The 17,179-nt window shown below is 39.5% G+C and overlaps 1 protein-coding gene across 50 annotated transcripts in view; it reads right to left on the bottom strand.

The window, feature by feature from the left end:
- Positions 1-3,547: 3,547 nt before the first annotated feature.
- SLMAP (sarcolemma associated protein) overlaps positions 3,548-17,179 on the bottom strand; it is a 92,045-nt gene continuing 78,413 nt past the window's right edge. For 28 of the 50 annotated variants that reach the window (XM_083489263.1, XM_083489244.1, XM_083489246.1 and 25 more), the window contains 4 exons: positions 14,969-15,140; positions 10,335-10,469; positions 6,554-6,643; positions 3,548-5,451 (listed from right to left, as the gene is read on the bottom strand). In XM_083489263.1, coding sequence (XP_083345389.1) covers positions 6,560-6,643; positions 10,335-10,469; positions 14,969-15,140 — 391 coding nt within the window. In that variant the 3' untranslated portion in view covers positions 3,548-5,451; positions 6,554-6,559. The remainder of the gene's footprint in view (positions 5,452-6,553; positions 6,644-10,334; positions 10,470-14,968; positions 15,141-17,179) is intronic. The other 22 variants (XM_083489289.1, XM_083489262.1, XM_083489288.1 and 19 more) reach the window with 1 other exon arrangement.

Genomic DNA, 17,179 nt, shown 5'->3' with positions numbered 1-17,179 from the left:
TGCTTTATGAATATTTTACATTGTTTTACCTTAACCCCTTTGAGGTATTTGTATATTAAGTGGCATCTAAATCATGTTCATCATTGGGCTGGCAACTGGAGATGGAACCGCATCTTCCACTGCAACTGAGGGCAGCAGGCTAGCTTAGGGGGTGCAGGGGCCTGCCATGCCTCACACAGCTGTTCTGACAGCTCATCATTGCTGCCCCCCCCCCACAGAATTTGATGTCTGATGCAGCTACCTCACTCTGCCTAACTAACAGGAAGGCCTGCCCTACAGCCCAAGCACCCAGTTCAAGGAAGTTAACACCTTAAGGCTTCCTGAGGAACAGCCAAAGGGTACCTCTCTGCAGAACGCTGATCCCCAACACTCTTGAAGATAGTTTGTGCACTTCCCTCACAAACAAGAAGGAGCAATTTCATCTTCTGATGTGCAGAGCTGGGGAAGTTCAGGATACTACAGATATAAACCAAGACATAACAGAAAGTGCTGGCAGCTTATGTGATGAAAGGCAAGTGCTGTTGGTTTTGGCGGTGTGTTTCAACTCACCTGAGACCATCAGAAATAAGCAAGAGTCCCACCACTATACCTCATAGCACTTCAAATATAACCAACATGAAAGAAGGATTCTCGTTCCCATGTAGCCTGACTTGCCTCAGATTTTGCTCAGAAGGGGTAGAATCTCAGCTTTGAAGCAGGGCTACCGGACGATTTCACACAAAATACAAATTTCAATACAAGTAGCCATCCATCCTTGTGTGTCGCACTGCTTGGCTTTCATGATCAAAGAAGGAAAGGATATGAATTTAAGATGACTAATTCAACTGTCTTCTCTAGTATTTGCCAGTTCTTTCTTTTAAAGGAGCAACTCCTTCCAGAAACCCTTATGCCAGCATGCAGGGAAAAAGATTAACTGAACTGTGTGAATGAAAATGAATATGAGGTGAATATGATGACCACTGTGACAAAGTGAATGAGCCCAACTAGCAGAATCTGAAGTTTCAGCAACGAAAAGAAAACATTAGCACCTCTGCAAATGGTCATGTTAACACTGGACCATTCTCAAGAATGCAGCAAGTATGATGTGATAGTATTTGCATTTTATACATAAAAAAATTCTGAAAGATATCAGGGGAATTGATACACTGACTCATTGCAACATATATTTTTGTACAAGTATTTTATAGTAGGATTATTACTATTGAGCATTTATATAACACCAATGTTATGCCAGGTGCTATCCTATAAGCCAGTGGTTCCCAATTGGTAACCCACCCAGGGGGTCCATGGCACATACCTGTCAACTGACCAGGACTTCCTGTTTTCAGAGACCATGCTCTCATGCAAGAGCACAGTGCCCAAAAACGTGTGAGATCAAAAACTATCAGACAGGAATACATGACGACGGTTGATTACAACCAGTTCTATTTCTCTAAGGGGACGTGGGTGGCCCTGTGGGTTAAACCACAGAGCCTAGGACTTGCCGATCAGAAGGTTGGCGGTTCGAATCCCCGCAACGGGGTGAGCTCCCGTTGCTCGGTCCCTGCTCCTGCCAACCTAGCAGGTTGCAAGTAGATAAATAGGTACCGCTCTAGCGGGAAGGTAAATGGCATTTCTGTGCGCTGCTCTGGTTCACCAGAAGCGGCTTAGTCATGCTGGCCACATGACCTGGAAGCTGTACGCCGGCTCCCTCGGCCAATAAAGCAAGATGAATGCCGCAACCCCAGAGTCATCTGTGACTGGACCTAACAGTCAGGGGTCCCTTTACCCATTTCTCTAGAAAAAGTAGTGCTGGAACTTACCATGAACGCCTCCCCTGTTCTCTAATAATGGCAACGGTGCCCATCTGAGGTGCCAGAACTGAGTTCTGGCGATTTCCGGTAGAAAAAAAGCCCTGATTACAACTGAGCCTACACACACATACAGAGGGAAGGAAAACAGGGTACAACCCCACCCCAATATTCGGCAGACTGCAACCCTCTTCAGGAGTTAAATTCTCTTAACAATTAATATTGCATGCTCTCTCATTAGTTGTTCACTTTTATGTATTCCGTTTTTGACTAATAAAGGCTGAAGATGCAGAGAAAAGGGGCAAGTCAATATAGGGATGTGCAACCCCCGTTACACAAATCCACTGGGTCCCTCTCCCACTCCCCCTATCCCCATATCATTGCCACCCAAGGCTCCCATTTTGTGCAGGTGTCTGATTGTCTCAACATTTGTGGATGTCTTCTATATCACAAATGAGATTGCTCTGTGGCGAAGAAAAACAAAAGGGCTATTTTAATACCGCAGTTTTGATCAAAGGTCTTCAGATGGCTCAGTGTTTTGTTCTGTTTTGTTTTAATTAAGCTGAATACAATTTGAGATGTCATTAATACAAAACAGATCTTGCTACAGAGCTGGTTGGAGCCGTATTATCTCAGGGAATGATAAACACACAAACTTAATCCAGGGACAGTCTTGAATGAGAAACAAGATGAGCAAGAATGATGCTGTGGTCCTACTTATTCACAAGGTTCCCTCTTACATATATGCTGATGAATCAAGCCTTTGAACATAAGCACCAGTATTTTGGCCAAATTGTAAAAGAAATCCTGAATAAATAGAAGCATTCAATTTTGGGGGGCAGTCCTTTGTATCATTGTAGGTCACACCAATTTATCTATAGTTAACTGGGCAATGCAACAGAAACTCAATCCCAGGTTATTCAAAAACACTGTGGTCCAACAGAATACCATCCAAAGAGCAACTGCAATTCAGGACAGTTTCAGTGTCTACATCCATTTTTTAAAGCTTCTGGAAATTCTTGCTTTTTTCAGTGTACATTTGCAAAGAGAATTGCAAGAACAGCCTCTCAAACTCTATTTTCAGAAACACCCAAAAGGTGTATATAAGTCCCATATAGTCTTTTATTAAGATGGTGTATTCCAACTTCCATACTTGTTCAGAAGACTGCTTAACAATCTGAGTGAAGTTCTGTGTGCTTAAAAGTGCAAATACAACTGCAGAAACTGGATGAACAAGGTGTTATGCCTAACACAGCTTTGCCTCAATATTAGCTCATACAAGCATATCTACAGATAGGTGTGATGTGGTGAAATACACACTGTAATAGCATCAGGGCATGGGGTAAGTTGTACGAGACATGGCAGACTGGAGATGGTAGAAGACTCGATACAGGGCTGCCATGTTTGTACCGTCTTTGTAACCATATAAAGTTGCCTGTTGCTTAGGGCTACAGAAGGACAAGGACAGTGGATACCAGCATCAAATAACTATAATGTCAACAAAACACTGTTGTGATGCTGATGCAACCTCACGACTTTGTGATATGCCAGTAATCTGTATGTATACCCCACCAGAAGAATTTATTGTCAATCTTAGAAACAGGCATTAAGCTAATGCAGCAAAGGATAATGCATTTTTCATATTCACGGCTACCAGATATAATGTGATCATTGCTCATAAAAGGATTCCATCATTCTCCAGTGCACAACAAACTTATCAAAATTCTATGGATGTCAAATGAGATTCAACACAAACATTTATAGGGAGAGTAAAGTTATTTTATTAAATCATGCACATCATGTGTGTTAGTGCAAATAGTTCAATCTGTACTCCAGAAATTCTATTGTTTTTTTTTATATCTTTACAAAATAGATTTAAAACAATTATTTACTTTTAAAAATGTAATTCTGAAGTTAAGCATTTTCAGAATAATATTTGCAATAACCTATATACAAGAGGTACTGGGTACCACTGGCATGTGTGTGTGCGTGTGGGTGGGTGTTTGGGTGGGTGTTACAGTTTCCTGCAAATGAAAAGAATGAAATGAACAAAAACAACATTTTCTAAGAGTCTGTGGACTAACATTCCCTTAATTCTAAATGATCCTCCCATTAACAAATCCCAAATAGTTTAAGACAGAACCTTTAAAGTAAAGTGACCCTCAACACCTCAAAGGCAAATTATTAACTAAAAACTCTATTTAAATATTTAACTAGATCTGCTGATTGCCATTAAATCCTTTGAACCAACTAGTTTTTTTGCTGAGAAAAGTCTTCCTATGAATCAGCTGAAACATTTCACTGTGCCATTATTTTTATATTAATACAGACCTTAATTGACAGAGCTGTTGAGCAGTGCAAGCTAGCACTTTATTCAGGTTTTAATTACATACCCCTATTCGCAAGTCAATGCTTACTGGAAACATTAATATTAAGGCCATATAAAGTGTGACATAAAGCTGCTAATCATTGATAGCACATTCTTTCATCTTAAGTTGTTGCATAGAGGACCAATTAGATTATTCTACCTTCCAGAAGGATTGCCCATTTCAGATTTTGTCTTCTTTCTTCCCCTAACAATAGAAGCACTTGAGCACTTCACATAATAATGAAATTATGCCAATGAAAACACAGTTTAAAGAGACAAATATTACTTCCCCAGCTTGGTTTTGATAATAAGTGACTGGAAAAATCATTTCTATAATGTGATATGTGCGAAAATATGTTGCGCTTTATAGTGTCTATATACACAAGATTTAATAAATTACATTCAAACTAAAAATTGGATCACTGCACTATGTCCATCAGAAAAATCAAGATTTTGCTCCCAGAAAAACCTTAGTTCACTCAGGCACACACATGCACACACCTGCACACAAAAACATTCTAGACCGATGATGTCCATTCAGTTTCTTCTAGAGCTCTTTAAGGCTGACAATGAATTATACCAGTTCCCAAGTCATCAATAAAATAGGACCTTTACTGAAGAAAAATACTTGTTTCTGTCAGAAGACTTGGAAAAAATAAAATTGTTCCCAATAGCTCAGTGACTCACAGCAAGTAAAAAATAATAATGGTATGTTCATGTACAAATAAAGTCAAACTGAAAGGCACTGAGCACACTGCATCTGCTTCCAAGTATTAAAGGATATTTGGCATGGGTGTCCAAATTGGGGGAGGGGGTGGGGCGAGAAACGCATTGCTTTCAATCTGGCAATCAGATTCTTAAGTAAAATATCCACACACCTAACCATCATAAATAATTTGGTACCAAGAAGCCTACTTTAGGCCACCATAACAGTATTTAGAACTCCAACATACTATCTTAAGAATTACATGAAGTTGTGAGCAACAATATTGCTCACGACAGAATGAAGTCATAATTTTATTCCCTCTTTATAGACAGATACATTTTGTACAGTTTAAAGCAATGGCCCTACTGCTGCTCTGAAGCCAAACTCTGCGGTACTAAGAGGTAAAAAAAAGGAACATGATGAATCTGTCTTTCCCCCAGTATGTGAATGATGCCAGCTTCTAAAGGGAGGACGGTGTATGGATTCAACAACAGTTCTCATGGAGAAGCTCTGGTTAGGCCTGGGTACAGCACCATGGCTGTCACAGCTACCAAAGCTGCCATCACAGGCATCCAAGGCCATTGTCTCTGTGTAGGGAGAAAAAAAAAGGAAAATAATCAATATCTCATTTGTTTCAGTGGACACTAATTAGTTAACCCCTTCAAGTTCCTGGAAGTCCCTAGAAGGTTTTCCCATCTGTTCGTGGTTTTGATTTTTTTTGACTGGGCATCAAGGGGTTAAACAAAGTTCATCTAAGTGAAGGAATTTCAATGGATGTTAAGTCTCCATGAAGTGACATCATTAGCTTTAGCAGATGCATAAATTCATCCCTTAACTGAATGCTTCCTATTGAACCTTTCTGAATTTTTTAATCTGATAACTGCATTTGATGCTTGTGCCAAGATAAATGCATGCCATGCCAAATTATGAGCTGTTAGACCTCCTCCAGAACATTGTACAAAGCATCAGCAGAAGTTCATCAGTTAACAATTAACAACACATTAAACTTTTCTTGCCTAGGTTTAAAGCAGTTCTGAAATGTGGCAGTGTTAATCTTAACGTGCATATTCTTCATCCCACCTTAAATTATGACCATTCTGAAGAATATAGTTCCACACGGAGGGTGGTAAGTCTTACAGAATGCATTTGGGAAGGTAGTATCCATCACTGCAAGAACTGGAAATGCAAAACCACCACCTGTTGCCCACACCTCGTCCATTCATTCCCCACCCACCCAGCATCTTCTTCACCACAACAGTGAGAAAAGTGAAAGGCATTCAAATCCAGAGAGAAATTTCTGAATTAGTGGAGGGTAAAAAGGAAATAAGGGACCAGATTCAAATATGCAAACTCCTCATTTGTTTAGTGTCATTAAGCAGTTAGGCTTTCTTCCAGGCCCTAACTCTGTGGCATTTTACAAAAGACAAATGTGTGTTAGAAGAAGAACAGTCAGAAACAAGTAGGTTACAACAGGACACTGTTAGCACTAGCACAAGGAAAACAAGACAGATGTTAAATGATTAGTTTGTTTGTTTTTTGGTTTGCTAATACCACACACAATGACTTATTAAATGAAGGATTTGCATCAGGTAAACCAATACCTGTTTTTCACCATGCACTATCTTACAAAAATGGCACAAAACAGGTGAGAGGGACGAACATACATGGACTGAATAGTGCTTGTAGTACCTTTCTCTACCACAATGGGTTGTAACACCAAAACAGGAAAGCCAGGATTAGGCCGATGAATACGGCTGGGACGGGTGGTAATATGGAAGGCTAAAGGGAAGGGAAGGGATATTAAAATCATTTTTGTGCTATAAAATAATCAAATAGGTAAAGATGATTTAGATAGGGGGAGAGCTCAAAGATCAAGTTTTGTTTCAACTGAAACACTAAAGACATCTAACAAGAAGACACAGCTAGTCTGGTATACAAAGTTAGTACACCACTGTACAAAGTAAACATGGATATTGAACAACAAAGCATTTCTTCTCTTAAGGAAGCTCTTCTTAATCTACAGAATGTAATATTTTAGGGCAAAATAAACCTTAAACTCTTACTGCATTTCAGGAGGGTTCCCTAGAAGACAGAGTGCAATTGTGCTTTATGTAATTCTAGATTTTCAAATCATATTCAACAGAATATTTAGGAGCTTCAAATACCAATCAGGATTTTAATCCATCTGGATACACAGCCATTTAAAATTACCTTGTTCAAAAAACAAAACCCATCTTTCCCTTTTCCATCTGCATCAGACTTGCATTTTTAACAGAATGCAAACTCTGTAGAAAAAATTATTTCATGTTGGACACTTCATAAAAAGCTCTTCCTATCCTGGTATCACCTACATACAGGGGAAAGATGTATACTGAAAGGCAATGCTTTCACTTGTGAAGAACACATAAATCTTTCTGGGGTTTTCTCCGCATATAAGTTCTTCACAAATGAGGATGCCTTCTTGTATAATCAGGGCTTTGATGAGACCCTTTTGTGGACCAAACATCAGGCCACGCAGATCACATTTCCGTAGGCGAAAGAGCAACTTTCAGTGCTGTGTGCCCTGATATGTCACAAGGACATTCACATTAGCTTCCTCTACAATGGTCACTGGGTCCCAAACCCCTCAAGAACTTGTTCACCTGAAGCAGATTCCAAAACAAGAAATAATTACTCAATGTGACTTGGGGCTAATGAGTTTTAGCAGTCAAATCCCCCAGACACTCTGCTGTTTATGATACGGCAACTTCATCATGAGCTCTGACACACCTAGGCCTGAGGTAAATGAGGAAAATGCATGATGAGCACAGTGGGGTGTTTCTTTCTCAGTTACTAAAATGGGAAGCCCCTGCACACATGGTGTTCAGAATCACAGGCAGTGGCAAGAAGTGATTCAATATGCACTGCAACCTATCTCATCAGCAGAGAACAAATGTTATAGGGTCCATAGGATGCAAAATAGGGAACACCTGGCTATCTCTCCGTATATGGTCCATCCAAATCTTATGAAAAAGACAAGGTGGAGACCCTGCTGTTCAACCCCTTGCCTAAGGACAGTGCGACAGAAAGGTTTTCCATATGCTAGAATTTTAGTATTAGGGACTGTTGGAAGCACAATATTTTCTTATGGTTTATTTTATGGAAACTATTATTTCCCCTATGGGGATCAGCATAAAACAAGCTTATTTATAGAAATTAAAATTTCCTCCAGGGTAAGACAGCCCTCGATCCCAAAAAAGGTTTCTTATTTCAGCTTTAGAGAGCACATCCAGGCCCAATTCAAAGTGCTGGGTTTGTTGTTGTTTTTTTGCTTTTAATTATTTTATTGATATAATATTACTACACTTTGAAGCCAATACATCAAACTCGCTTGCTTGCCAAGAAAAAAAAGAAAAGAAGTAGTGAGGGAAATATAAAAGAAAAGAAAGATGGCCTATGAAGCGGAAAGGGAGCAGCATAGGAAAACAAAAACAAGTGCTGGTTTTGACCTATGAAGCCTTAAACAACTCTGGACTGCAATACCTCAAGGACCACCTCTCCCCATATGAACCAACCCAGGCCCTGTGATCATTATCTGAGGCCCTTCTTTGTGTGCCTCCTCTGTGAGAGGTCCAGAGGGTGGCAACATAAGAACGAGCCTTTTCTGTGATGGCTCCCCACTTTGGAATGCTCTCCCCAGGGAGGCTCGCCTGGTGCCTTCACTACATATCTTTAGGCACGAGACAAAATGTTCCTCTATAATCAGGCCTTTGGCTGATAAAACAAATGATTCCCTTTTAAATGTGTCTGTGGGAGGATGATTATTGGTTTTTGTTGTTGTTATAATAGGCATTTTGTTTTCCTTTTCTCTCTCTTTCTTTTTGCTGTGAATTGCCCTGTGATCTTAGGATGAAGGACAGTGTATAAATTTAATAAGTAATAAAACATCTCAGGGGAAACTAACAGGAGAACACCTTTGTCAACCTGCAAGGTTAAAAAATAACAGTAAATCCATTTGGGTGTGAGGTTCTCCAGTAAAGTAAAAGAATGTCAACTCCTCACTCACCCTGTATCTGAATCACCAACCACCTGCATACATAACTCTTCTCAGTCCCTATTTCTAATAATTTAGTGATTAGGGAATATGGCAGTCAGTACTGTTTTATTATTATTTCAAAGCCTTTGTATATTGCCAAGTTGGATAGATATTTTTCTACTCAAAAAGGGTGAGCAAGAGCTGCCATCAGAATGTTCTGGAATCTCCCAGCAACAGAACATTATTTGGAATGTTCACACCCACTCAATCTTCTCATTTGACTGAATCAGGCAAAACATGTTTATTACTGAAAGTAAAATTCATGATGATTCTGTGGTGAAAATCCATGAGTAAGAGACTAACTCTACTCAGATTCTGCATTCCAACATATCAGCACAATATTTTTCACATTTATTCCTCTACACATGAAAACGTTTTAAGACAAAAGTGGAAGATGAAGATAGCAGATGAAGTTTCTTTTAGTTGTTGATACACTTATTGTATTCTATTGGTCTTTAATGTATTCTCAGGTGCCTTTATAGAACTTTTAAAAATATAAATATTTAAGTTGATTTAAGAATGCATTTTACTAAAAAGACAATAAGCACTGCTACTAAGAAATATTCATCAAACTGCAGATTAACAGGGCATCCAAGTTCTTTCCCTATAGTTCTACTAGATATACTCAGGCCCATAGCAAGCAACAACAATGAGGTTGATTCTGTAACTGTTGCAGTGGAAAGACTTCACATATCACTGATCTGTTATAGCAGATTGGGTTATGATAATCAAGATCCTTTAGATTGGGTTATATTAGGATAATTTTATTTAAAAATCATTCTAGTTGCTGTAGAGAATACTATGTAGATCTAAACTCTGCTCCCCTCAAAGTCAACAGAAGTCTGAATGACACTCCTTTATTCGCCTGAGAAACTGTCATTCAAGAAGGCATTCGCCGAAGTATGGCTGGCGGATGAAAAATGCTGTTCTCTCAGTCTCTGCTTCATTTTGTGTTAGATATCTTGCCCTGATTAACAAAGGTTTTCTGAAGCAAGATGCTTGAATAATTATGGGTAATGGAATATCTCCACTGGCCAAATTGCTAGTTTTGTAAGGGCTGAATATTTCAAAGGAGGAAATGACTCTTCAGATCCAGGCTCAGAAAAGAACTTTGGGACTCAATAATGCCTCAGAATTATTCTCCCCTTCACATTCAAATCTGAATGGGGAAAGTATTTCCATGTCAGTTTTCCCCTATGGAATGTAGCACCCCACCCCCAATATTAGAGTTGCTCCATTAGATTGTATTGGGCCGGAGAAGTTTATGGGCACTGATTTCATGAAATTCCTGCAACTTCGCAAAATGCCTTTTCCAAACCTTCATCAGGCATGGCTAGTAATCTCGCGGTGGAAATAAAATAACAAAAACCTGGCACACGTGTTATACAGACTTACATGATTTCCTTTTTCTTGTAGCAGCTTCAGGTTGTCTTTACACTGTTTGAGTTCATCTGTGATTGATTGCTTTTCCTGCTCAGTGATTTCAAACTTCGACTTCAGCTCTGAGAGTATGGTCTGTGTCTTTTCATACTAAAGGCAAAGAAAACACATATACTACAGACCCATTTAAACTAGATTTAAGAGGTTAAAGTAGCTTTGGGAGATGTGTCTATGCTTTTCAATAAAATATTGCATGGATATTAATATGTATGTTTTAGGAAGGGCAGCAATTTAGTTTTTGCTATACTGTACTGGAATCAAGTTCAGGAAAAAGTAAAATGGTCCGTGTTCATTCCCCTGTACTAACACTGATTGATTGATTGATTGATTGATTGATTGCATTTATAGTCACCCTTTTCTTCCAAGGAGCTCAAGGTGGCTGTCATGGTTTTCTCCTCTCCTCATTTAATTCCCTCAATAACCACCACAACCCCCCAGTAACTTTAGAATAAGGTTTATCTTGTTATCACTGGTGTTTTGTTGTTGTTTGCTAAAAAGTGAGAGGAAAAGTGTCAAAGCACAATACAAATCCTTCATGTCATGTTTTCTTTATGCATGGTGCCTGTATTACAGTTTTGCTCCTTTCCACTACATACTTACAGCTCTGTATATAAACCTTTGTTTCATATTTAATTTTGTACTTCACAAGTTATTCCATGCTAAAAAATATTCATTTATCTAGATTAAAGCTTTTTATACAATAATTCTCACACTGCTTGAAATTAATAACAGCACCTGCTCAAGATGTGAGACACTATTCAAATTCCCTAAAGATAAAATCTAGCTGTTCATGATGCTTTTCTGCTGAAAATTCTAGACAGTAACATATGTCATTTGGTTTAAATGTATTTCTTTTTGGGATGTGGCTTTAGAAATGGTGCAACACATTTTTTAATCTAGATCAAAAGCTGCGTGTCTTTCCATTTTATTAGACATCCTTCCAGAAATGTCATCCAAATTCTTTCCAGCAGAGAACACCTCATGCCTAATTTGATAAAAATACAGCCACTCCCAACATTTTTGACTCAAAGAAAAAACTGAAGACAACCAGTGAGACAATTAATACCATTTTCCCAGCTGATGCTTTTCAGCTCACCTGAAAAAGTTTATAACTTATTCCAGATAAATTGCCACCATTGTATTACAAAAAAATATTGTCAGAATGGTGAACCGGTGGCCCACGGGCCAGTTTTAATCTGTGAGGCTATCCTCTCCAAACTACTCTCCAAACTACTCCCACCTGCCCATCAGCTGATGTCAGGCAACAGGCCAGAGAATTTAACCCTGCATTGGCTACGCAACCTGCTCCCAACTGGAAACAGGATTGCACAGCCAAGGCAGCAAGATTTGATCAGCTGATGGTAAAGCCCTTTGCAAAAGCATTCTTTGAAGCAGCTCAGTGTTTTCCCTTCAAGCAAACAGGCATGCAGGTGCCAGCAGGGAAGAGGAGCTTCTTCTCTCCACCCCCCCTTAAAGGAAGCATATGGGGATGCTTCAAAGAGAGCTTGCGCAAAGGGCTTTAAAAGACCCCCAACTTCCATTTGAGACTCTAGATGTTTTGAAGGTGCTGCAGCTTCCCAGTTGGAAGTTAGGCACTTGGAAACCCCATGCAAAGGATTTCGAGAGGTGGGCAGAGGTGCCCATCTGGCAATCATGTGATGTGATATAATGGCATTATGTAATTGACAGGGTATGGGCCCACCCACATGTCAAATTTGGTCCACAGATTTGGCCCATGGAGCCAAGAAGGTTGCCCAGCCCTGCTTTACTGATGTGCCACCAACCCTAAGTCTAAAACCAACTACAAAAAACAAGTTAGGATGAGTTAGACTGCTTCTGTCTCAGGAACAGAAAAAGAAGGATGGGAGTGTGGGTCAGTAAGTACACGAACATCACATCTTAGCTCATGTATCACACAGTAGCTCAACATTCAGTCCTTGGATAAACACACCTTTTTCCCATGCTGATGGGCAGCTGACCAGCACAGGCTCTGCTTTGGGATTTGTGGCTTGTGGGAATGGAATGCACTGAATGGCCACAAAGTAAGTAACAATGCACTTCCTTTCCCCAGTCCCCAAACTCTTTTAATGTTTTTATCGGGAGTTTTATAAACTGCCTTGTGTTGTAAATTTAAGTATGGCACAAAATCAATTCTACCATCTGCAAAACTTTAATCAGACTGAAAACCTGTTAGGTGTTTACTATTTGTTTTCAACACTTTTTCAAAAATAAGAGAAAGTTTGCACATCAGCAAATTCAGTACAACTGTCTACCTTTAAGGACCATAAGCATAGTAAGAGAAGATCAGACAAGAACAGTGTCATGGAAGGAGGGCCATGGGCAGGAGATAAGTTTTCCATGTATGGGAAGAGAATGCCACACTTAAAAAAAAAAGCTTAGGGCTGTTCCCAACTAAGTCCTGCTCAGAGTAGACATGTTAAAATTAATGAACTTAAATTAGTTTTATCCATCAACTTCACTGGGTTTACCCTGAGTAGGCCTAATAGGCCTAGGTTTGTTAATCTTTGCGGGTCTACTCAGAGAAGTCTTTTATGTCACAAAGTTCTGTCGTTTTCTTTATAAAGTACTACACAATTTGGAATCAAGCTTCTCCATCAAAATGTAATCCAAGAGACCAAAACCTCCTACCAGGAAAGGCATTTCTCTTTCCAGTGGCCAAAAACAGATTTGCCCAGAGCAGTATAGAATCCCATTTTAAAGAAACCTTATGGAAAGTATGTGAAATCCACCAAAGTTCATTTTAGTGCTAAGGCCCCAAATTATGGATCATATTATATATTATAGCACACCAACCCAGGTTTTAAAAAGTAGACAAACAGTGTTCTGAATTCCCTGTAGAAACAAAAGTTTTCTCTGCAAAAGCATAAATAGTGTCCACTACAACTAAGTAACACCACTGTATTAGTGAATTTTGAAAGCCAAAATGTTGGCAAAATATACAGTCCTATTAGCCCCAACTACAAAATAAATATGAAAATGGCATTCAGATGGCAACTGAAATGATAACAAGGGAAGGGATCAAAAAGTGCAATGGAAATGGTCAACCAATGCTTTCCTAGTAATGTTAATGAAGAAACAAAACAGCTACTGAAGGTTCATCACCTCCATTGTCTGTGCATGAGGCACTTTCTGGAAGGCTTTTAATGCTTACTTTATACGCTTTCTAGCAAGCTCAAATGCTACCAAAAAACCCCACTAACCTTAATAGACGTGCATTCTTAGTTGTTAAGGGAAATGATTGCCTTGACTACAAAACCAATTTGAACGCTTTAATCTTTACAGAAAGCTGAATTTCTATCACAAAGTTCAAAGCCTCCCTCAGGATCTAATGTGCCTAAGCTCTTCAGTGCAGAGAATAAAGGAATAATATGAATTTGTTCCTACTTTCCTCTACTCAGTCTCTACAAAAGTTGCAAACGGAAGGAGGCTCAGTACCCAGGTTTGTTTTGAATGTGGCACAGTTATCGTGAGGTGAACTGTGTGCCATTTTTATTATGGATTTTGCCACACAGGGCATCAACCACTACCAGGCAATTCTCAAATCTTTAACCTGATGCTGTAAATATAAAACATCATCAATGTGGACACTTCTCATATGAAACTGAAAAGGCAAAAATCATCTCATGAAGTAACTGTAGGAACTGAACTCAATGAGCACTTTACAGCTTTAGCCCTAATTAGGTTCACAGGTGCATCTTCATATTTGCCCTAACAGAAGGAGAAAGTCAAGGGCTTTATGTCTGAAGGCAGGGTCGGTCCAGTTTGTAGAGTTGTAAGCAACTCTAGGAGCCTTTTGCTGCCGAAGGGCAGGATTGATTAGATAGAGAAAGACAAGTGAATAATCATTAACAAACCTTTTTTAAAAAAGAAAAGAAAATAATTGGAGTACATTTCAACAAGCAGAAGAGCATGCTTAACTCAGACAGTTTTGAAAGACAACGCATACAGAATTATTTCACATCAACTCAGCTGGGTTATCTATTCCCCATCCACACCCACTAATGGCAACTCCTGCCCCATTGCTTTTCAAATCTCTTTAGTTCCAAAATCTGTCTGTCTCCCAAAGGCCTTGTTCATACCTGCATGAGCTGCAGGGCTTGCATGCTCCCCACTTCCCTCTTCTCCCCTGGCACAGCCACAAGGAGGAGAATGGAGGCTTTTGCTTCCATTTCCAGCTCACCACAGTTAGCGTTACGTCTGCGTTGTGGTTAGTGTTAACTATGGTTTAGGGAAACCCAACTTAAAACCATGGTGTATACCTTGGCTTGTATACCCAGACCAGTTCACACTAACCACAATTCTTAATTTGGGCGAAATGAGTTACTACGAATAATCAAAATGGATGCAAAAACTTTCTGTCCCTTCCTTGCAGCAGGAACAGAGGAGAAGGAACCCAGAGCTAAACTGTAGCTTCGTGTTACATCCAAATGCAGCTAAGGGGAGAATGCTGTTGACGGGGCAGGAGAGAACGACAGTCAGAGTCCCCACAGGGTGGATGGAATCCAGAACAATTGTTTTCAGGCATACAAAGCAGTGATAAAGACGAACTTGAATTTATTGATATCTACCTCATTTTGAGCATCCTTAGCTTGATTCTCTGCTTCATTAAGAAGGGTTTTTAGACTAGCTGCATCTCGCTGATGTTGCTCTTTCAAAGACCCCATTTTATTTTCAAGCTCCTTTCGAGTCAGCTCAAGAACACTCAGGTCACTGTTAAGCGCTAAACTCTGCTGTTGAGAGCTGTGGAAGAAAAGAAGGGCAAACCCCAAAGGAATACTACATGTTTAGAAACAAATACTTTTAATCAACATGTCATCTATTTCCCCTCCTCAGAATCAAGCACTTTATAACATGTGCAGCACTATGCACCCACAGTATCCCTATAACTGAATACAGTACTGGTGCTCTAGCATACTGCATACAAAGTTCCGTAACAAATGCACAATGAAGTTTCAAGCTTCAAGTTTCAAGAAGGAAAAATAAATGTTTTTTAATTGACACACCACCAAAATAAAAATATAGATAATGGAATGCTTTGGACATTATGCTAAACCATAGTTTAGTGTTATGAAAATGAATTGTAGTGAGCCTCAGATTCATGCACCCCCGCTCCTCTAGTGCTCCTGTTTTAGATTAGACACATTTTAATGCCCTTCTGAATCTGGACAAACTGATTAATATTAAGTATGGTTACTTGAATCAAATCAACTTTAAACCACAATTGATGAAGCTGAGTTGTTTCAATTAGCTACAGTGAAGATTAATGACACTTTACGGTTTAGATTACATATTAATTTGTGAGTAATTTAAAATGGAAGTGGAAGCTTTCGGTTTCTTCCTTGTGGCTTCACTGAAGGAAAAGAAGAGTGTAAGAATCCAAGGCTTGTTCACATCATGCTAAGCCATGGTTTAGGGTTTATGTGCAAAGCAGCCCAATGTTCAAATAAAATTAAACCAGCTGAGAACAGAAACCAGAGCTGGCATTCACCTGCCTATTTAACAAAAACCTTTCTTTACAATCATCTTCCTTATATCTTACCAACATTTGGAAGGTGTCCCGGCAACACGTAAATAATTATAACTTCCTCTAATAGCAAACACAGGTGGTGAGTGCCAACAGGAATGTTGCCAACAAAGGGCGGCTGGAAAAAGGAAGGAAGCAGCAACATGCTTGGGACAACCACAGTTTACATAACTACAAGACCCCTTCCTTCCAAAATATAGCCTAATGTGAAGATGAGCAAGAACTGTCCAGAAGCCATGGAAAGCTTATCGTCAAGTTCGAAAAGAAAAACAGGGAAGTGGAAGACCCTGGTTTAAGAGGATGGAACAGAGTACAGTGGTACCTCCGGTTACGAACTTAATTCGTTCCGGAGGTCTGTTCTTAACCTGAAACCGTTCTTAACCGGAGGTACTACTTTAGCTAATGGGGCCTCCTGCTGCCGCCACTGCACCATTTCTGTTCTCATCCTGTTCTTAACCCAAGGTACTACTTCCGGATTAGCGGAGTCTGTAACCCGAAGTGTTTGTAACCCGAGGTACCACTGTACTCTTGTTTGGAGGTGAAGCTACATTGCAGTATTTTGTTGTAGGGCCTACTGTTTCTAAATTTTAATGCTAGATAATGAAAACATACCACAACATAGGCAACCTTTCCAATGTTAAAAAAGAGAGAGTATTAAGTCGTGGTAAAGAATATGAGGTCTCTGCAACACAAGTGAAGCAACCAAGAAAAACTACTTTAGGCCCTGTAAAGGGCTTCTTGTATGCCCAGTAGGACTTTTGATGTCTTGCTTGCAATGGAAGACCACCCCGCTTCTGATTCAGTGCAGCAGCTGGAGACAGCAAAGCATGGAATTAGTCTGGCAATTCTCTAAAATGTAGCCAAGGCTACATATGCTATGACCTTTAAGTAATGTAGCAGGGAGGGGTGGGGGGAATCATACGGAAAATATTTATACAAAGTGACCTTCACGTTATTTGCAAACTGGCATTCAAATGCATTCCATTTTATCTGTTAAGATGTATTTTAGTCAGCATTTTCCAAAATCAAAACACATCTTTGAATCCTGCTACTAATGAGTATTTTAAACTTAAAAGTTTTAAATGAAAATTAAAATGTATTAGCTTCCACTCAACTTCTATCCTTCAACATTCCCTCCTGTCTCGTTATGTTATTATCTTACCTAATAATTTCCAGAACCTCCAAAAAGGGAGAGAAGAAAAATAAATCCCAACAACAACCCTGACCACAAGGGTAGTTAGGAAATTCTTGATTA

Source organism: Podarcis liolepis, assembly GCF_965112155.1.
Source record: "Podarcis liolepis genome assembly, chromosome: 2".
Taxonomy (NCBI): Eukaryota; Metazoa; Chordata; class Lepidosauria; order Squamata; family Lacertidae; genus Podarcis; species Podarcis liolepis.
The sequence above is the reverse complement of the archived record's forward strand: the minus strand, read 5'-3'. Positions and strand labels throughout refer to the sequence as shown.